Source organism: Dasypus novemcinctus, chromosome 9, assembly GCF_030445035.2.
Source record: "Dasypus novemcinctus isolate mDasNov1 chromosome 9, mDasNov1.1.hap2, whole genome shotgun sequence".
Lineage (NCBI taxonomy): Eukaryota > Metazoa > Chordata > Mammalia > Cingulata > Dasypodidae > Dasypus > Dasypus novemcinctus.
The window spans coordinates 61,500,415-61,505,989 of record NC_080681.1 but is presented as its reverse complement, the minus strand read 5'-3'; the positions used below and the strand labels follow the sequence as shown (position 1 = coordinate 61,505,989).

General features: G+C 47.7%; 1 protein-coding gene across 1 annotated transcript; it reads right to left on the bottom strand.

Moving 5' to 3' along the window:
• Window positions 1-248: 248 nt before the first annotated feature.
• On the bottom strand, window positions 249-1,398 carry DIRAS3 (DIRAS family GTPase 3). The gene has a single exon (XM_004483694.5). The coding sequence runs from the start codon at window positions 1,336-1,338 to the stop codon at window positions 652-654; it is 687 nt and encodes a 228-aa protein (XP_004483751.1). The 5' UTR covers window positions 1,339-1,398; the 3' UTR covers window positions 249-651.
• Window positions 1,399-5,575: the final 4,177 nt, after the last annotated feature.

Below are 5,575 nucleotides of genomic sequence, written 5' to 3'. Positions count from 1 at the left end.
GCAGGAATAGCTTTATTAAGTAATACAACACTTTTTAAAACTATGTAGAATACCCAAACCTTTTCAAATGCCTTAAGAAACTACTAACACATCTTTGGTAAGCAAGTTCCACATTCACAATTTTTTCTACTCCAATGATCAACTACAGATTTATTTATTTTTCTCTTGGTTTAGTGTACCTTTCTTACAGCAATTTGTCAAAACTTTTGTTACACACATTGCTTAACAATTAAATACACTATGGAAAGAGTACTGGACATTAACAAGACTTGAAATGTTTATAGTAATGCACAATAATAGGGGTACCCAAAGGACAGTAGCATCTTTCCATTCATTTTTGTATTTTATTCTCTTTTTTAAAACATTTTCTCTAAAGTCCCTCTGTCAGGTTTCATTTCTTTAAATGCATCATGTTATCTTTTTTCTTCTCAAATATTAATGTTTTAGCAATCTGAATTCTCTTGGTTGAGAAAAAGGAAAGTTATTAACTTACAAGGGACATTTATTGACACCTACGTTTTACAGCCTAAGCCACAGCACATACTTTAAAACACAAAACTCAATTCGCATACAGGTGGCACGTTACACTGCGATTAATCTCTGCTTTCCGCACGGCAAGGAGAGGCAGGTCGGGCTCCTGACGCCCAGGGCTCACATGACCATGCATTTGTCGAGCAGCTTCTCGGTGGTCTTGGGCACCTGGGCGTTCTTCTGGGGAATCTGGAGGCAGCCGGCAGGCTTCTTCTCGTGGGTCAGCAGCGTGAGGAACAGCTCGCGAACGTTGACGTCGGTCTTCGCGGAGGTCTCCAAGAAGGCGCAATTCCACTCCAGGGCGAAGGCGGCTCCATCCCTCACCCCCAGCTCGCGGCGGCTCTCGTCGCTCTTGTTGCCCACCAGCACGATGGGGCACTTGTGCAGGTTATTGCCTTTGATCTCGCGGATCAGCTCATAGAAGGGCTTCAGCTCCTCCAGGGTCTGCTTCTTGGTGACTGAGTAGACCAGAATAAAGGCATGGCCCTTGGCAATAGCGAGGCGCTTCAGGCTGGGGTAGCGGTGGCTGCCCGTGGTGTCGGTGATGTGCAGAGCGCCCACGCTGTTGTCGCAACTCATCACCTGGCGGTAGGTGTCTTCAATGGTTGGCAGGTACGCATCGCGGAAGGTACCGCGCACCCACCTCTGCACCAGCGCGCTCTTGCCCACACCGGCGGAGCCGATCACCACCACGCGGTAGTCTTTGCTCCTCCTCTGGGGCATGAAAGCACGGATGATAAGCAGAGTGGGCAGAGGCCGCAGCCGGCGCATCAGCCTTTCCTTGAAGCCAAAGCAGCAGTTGCCCATTGTCGGGAATTGGCGGGGAGCCGGGTGCGCAGATTCACTGGGCGTTAGCCGGTCGTAGGGGTAGCCTAGGACCAAAGAAAGGGAGAGGGAGAGACGCGGGTCGTTACCTACAAAGCGGTCAGGGCACCTGCCTGGGCAGCTGCCGCCCGGGGATGGAGACCCTGGGTAGGGTCCACGCTGAGATACAAAAGAGGAAGCAAACTGAAAAAAGAAAGTACCTGAGCAGAACGAACAGGACACCCACACCGTAAGCCTGGAGTGGCTGGGGGCCCGCTGAGCTATGGACAGGAGAGCTACATCTGACCTGGCGATTTGCAGACCAGTGACAAAGTGCGGAAAAGAATCTATCTAGAAAGGTTTTTATTTCTTAAAATTCTCACTACAACCCTTCAAGAAAAACCTCAGTTTCTTCATTTGAAAGATGGGGCTAAAAATGGAAAAGAGGGCACAGTTTAAGAGAAATCAGTGGGAAGAACTTACTATACACGGAGTCTGAATGTCAAAGGGGCATTTAGAACCACACTGCCACGCTGGTTAGAACCACAAGACCAGGAACGTGAAGGAAAAGGAGGGATTTTTGGTGGCGGTGGAAGGGACGGTGGGGGTGGTGGGAGAGAATAGACTGAAGGCGGGGCTGTGGGTGATCGGCTGCCAGCATGGTGTGGCTGAGCAATGGGAATGGGAACAGATAAGACCTGGTGCGCACAGGGGCCGGCTTCGAGTCTGGCGGAGCAGCGGGAGAGGCTGGGGCGGCACCCTTGTCCGCACCTCGCGGTCAGTGCCTGCGCCCCTGAGTGCTAGTCGTCTCAGCTCCCTTTTCCTCCTCTCCTTCCGGGCTGTAGATCCAGGCTCGCTGTCCACCCCAAGGACCCCCTGTAGGCAGGACAGACTGGAAGCAGGAGACGCTCGCTCGGACCCTCTTCCGACGACCTCTTAAGCTTACTCTTGCGATGGCCACGCGCGCTCTGGTACACTCTTTAATTTTCGGTAAAACCGCGCTACTCTACTCTCATTATCCCAGCACTGGCTATAAAATGAGAAGCCGTAATAGTGAATACCTTGCCCACCTTTAACTCTCCCCCCACACACACACACAGTAATCAAACCTTTCCTTCTCAAATAAGCACTTGTCGCTTTTACCTGTTCAATACTAAAAATCGCCAGCATCTCAGTGCCAAGTGCGATCAACGATCAACGTCTGTCGATGGCTGCGGGCAAGGGTTGAATGCTGCGATCCGGGTGTGGTCTCGCGCCCTGGGGCTGATATGCTCCGCTCAGGGGGCATACATAATTGTGCCAAGTGACACCTGTTACCAGCAGCACGTGTCCCCTAGACACCCAGGTATCGATGCCCGCTCCCCGACAACGCGCCCACCGGCTCCCACCCCGCAACAACCCACACCCGTTAGCCCACCGCACCTTGCATTGGTGTGCCGGAAAGAACGGCGGAAGATGGCTTTTACCTCTCTCAGAGGTGCGAACGAGCGTGCTAGTGAGCAAATTCCCTCCACTCAGAACGGAAGGTAGTTACCAATCGCCGACTCTGAGCAGCAGCCAGAGCCCGGTTAAGGAGAACTGGCGAGGTCGGAGGCTCCGCGAGAAATGCTTGAACAACTGTTGGACTCCGACTGGAGACCCAAGCCAGGGAGCGCAGGCTGGGAGACTCCAATCTCTGGATGCGCAGGGGAGGCCTGGCCGTAAGGGGCTGGCTGAGCCCAGCTGCGGACCCCGCAGCCCGCTCAGCGTCCCCCACACCTGAGTGGCTGGTCCCACAGCCCAGAGGCGGGGGAGTGGTGTGGGGAGGAGAGCAGCGGCTCTGCTGTTGCGGTGGGTGGCATCCGTGCCCTCCTTGTTTCAGCTTTCCTGGTGTCAAGGATTCCATCATGGGGATTGATCAAGGATAGCTACACGCCAAACATTAGAGAGAAGATAACACACACGCAGACACATACCTCTTCTTGCCAGTACCTGGGAGTACAAGGCACTGACCCATTCAGATGAGATGCTTAGAGGATTTGTACACTCAGCTCCACCTAGACATCACTCTTCTACCAGGGATCCTTACCACCTCTATGCCCTCTGCTTCCTTCAGGGTTAACCTTTTCCAAGCCAGGCTGTCTGCACATCCCTGCAAAAGGGACAGTTAGAATCTTCCCCACCACTGCTACCAGATGCTCACACAAGCCCTTCCATTTAGTTCAGTCAACAAGTGTCTGGCACAAACCCCAGTTTTGGTCCTTTCAAGGAAAGTCCATAGGATAGTTAATTTTATATGTCAATTTAGCTATGCTATGGTGTCCAGTTGATTGGTCAAATACTGGCCTAGTTGTTATTGTGGAGGTATTTGGAAGATGGGCTTAGCATCTACTATCAGTTTACCTTAAGTAAAGGAGATTACCCTCCATAATGTGGGTGGGCCTCATCCAATCATTTGAAGGTCTAACAACAAGTACTAGAGGTTTCCAGAGGTTAGAAGATTTTCTGCCTCAAGACTTCAATATCCATTCTTGCTGAAATTTCCAACCTGTCAGCTTTCCCTGGGGAATTCAGACTTAGGACTTCAACCTCACCTTTCTGGTAGTTTGCAGCTTGCAGCCTTACAGTGCCAGCCTCCATGGTTGTATAAGCCAATCTCTAAATACAGACACAAATGTAAACATATACAATTATCATGTTGTTGATGTATCTCTGGAGAACCCTGATTGATAGTCCAAGTAATCATTTCATTCGAAGAGTCTTCAGGATCTGCTTCATGAATTTCCTGTGGTTTAGACATAGGTTCCATTTAAGAGGGATTAGTTATATCCTCAGAACTCAGAGATACTAAGCAGCTATATATCCATCACCACTGTTTTGCATAGTAGGTCTCACGTAATCACCTTTTAAAAAACCCATATGAAGCAGAGCAGGTTTTTCTTTAGTTTTAAAATGAGAAAACTGAGGCTCTAAGAGGTGATCATAGTATCTAAGTGTATCTGCTTTGGAGTCAAGGATTTCCGGCACTTACTAATAAACCTCTTAAAGCGTCAGTTTTCTCATTGATATGCTAATATCTATATAATGTGCTTAGAATAGTGTGTGTCACAGAGTAAACACCCCAAAATGTTGGCCATTGTTGTTGAATTAAACTTGATTTTCCTCACCTTTTAGAATCAGCACTAGGATAAACTGAGAACACAGCACAATTAATCATTGGAAGCTTATGAGATGAGACTTAGTTGCTTGTCTAACTCTCGCTCACCCTCACCTTCACCCCCTAATATATCCGCCATCTCAAACAATATCTCTGACCCTCTTGCTTAATGAACCCACTTGACCTGTACCTCCTAAGGCAATTTGTCATATTCTCCATAATCCGCCTGTCCCCCTCCCCCAAACTCTTCTGATCCTTTCCCTCTAGGTTCATTCCTTTGGCTGCAAAGACAGAGTCAGCTAATCATGTTATATTGCATGTCTGTACAGGACATGGGTTCTATTGTTCTCCCCTTACATTATGTTATTTAATGTTTACAACAACCTTGTAGTTAGGAATCATTGTCCTCATTACAGATGAAAAAGGAAAGCCCAAATCAGAATAGTAAATGAGCCCTAGACTTCCTCAAAATTAAAACATTTTGCACCTCAAAGGAGTTTGTCAAGAAATTTAAAAGACAGCCTACCCAATGGGAGAAATTATTTGTTAACCATATATCTGATAGGAACCTACTACCCAACATATAAAAAGAAACTTTATAGCTCAAAAATAAAAAGACAAACAACCCATTTGAAAAATGGGCACATGATTTGAACAGATACCTCTCCAAAGAAGAAATACAAATGGCTAAAAAGCACATGAAAAGATGTTCAACATCACTAGCTATTAGGGAAATGCAAATCAAAACTACAAAGAGATACATACCATCTTACACCCATTAGACTGGTGGCCATTAAAAAGACAGAGAACTACAAGTGCTGGAGAGGATGTGGAGGAATGGGAACCCTCATCCACTGCTGGTGGAAATGTAGAATGGTCCAGCCAATTGTGGAAGACAGTTTGGCAGTTCCTCAAAAAACTAACTATAGACCTGCCATATGACCCAGCAATTCCATTGCTGAGTATATACCCAGAAGAATTGAAAGAAAGGACATGAACAGATATATACACACCAATGTTCATAGCAGCGTTATTCACTATTGCTGAAAGTTGGAATCATCCCAAATGCCCACCAACAGATGAATGGATAAACAAAATGTGGTA

Coding starts and splice junctions, on each gene's coding strand:
- DIRAS3 (XM_004483694.5), bottom strand. CDS start 1,338: ATGGGCAACTGCTGCTTTGGCTTCAAGGAAAGGCTGATGCGCCGGCTG.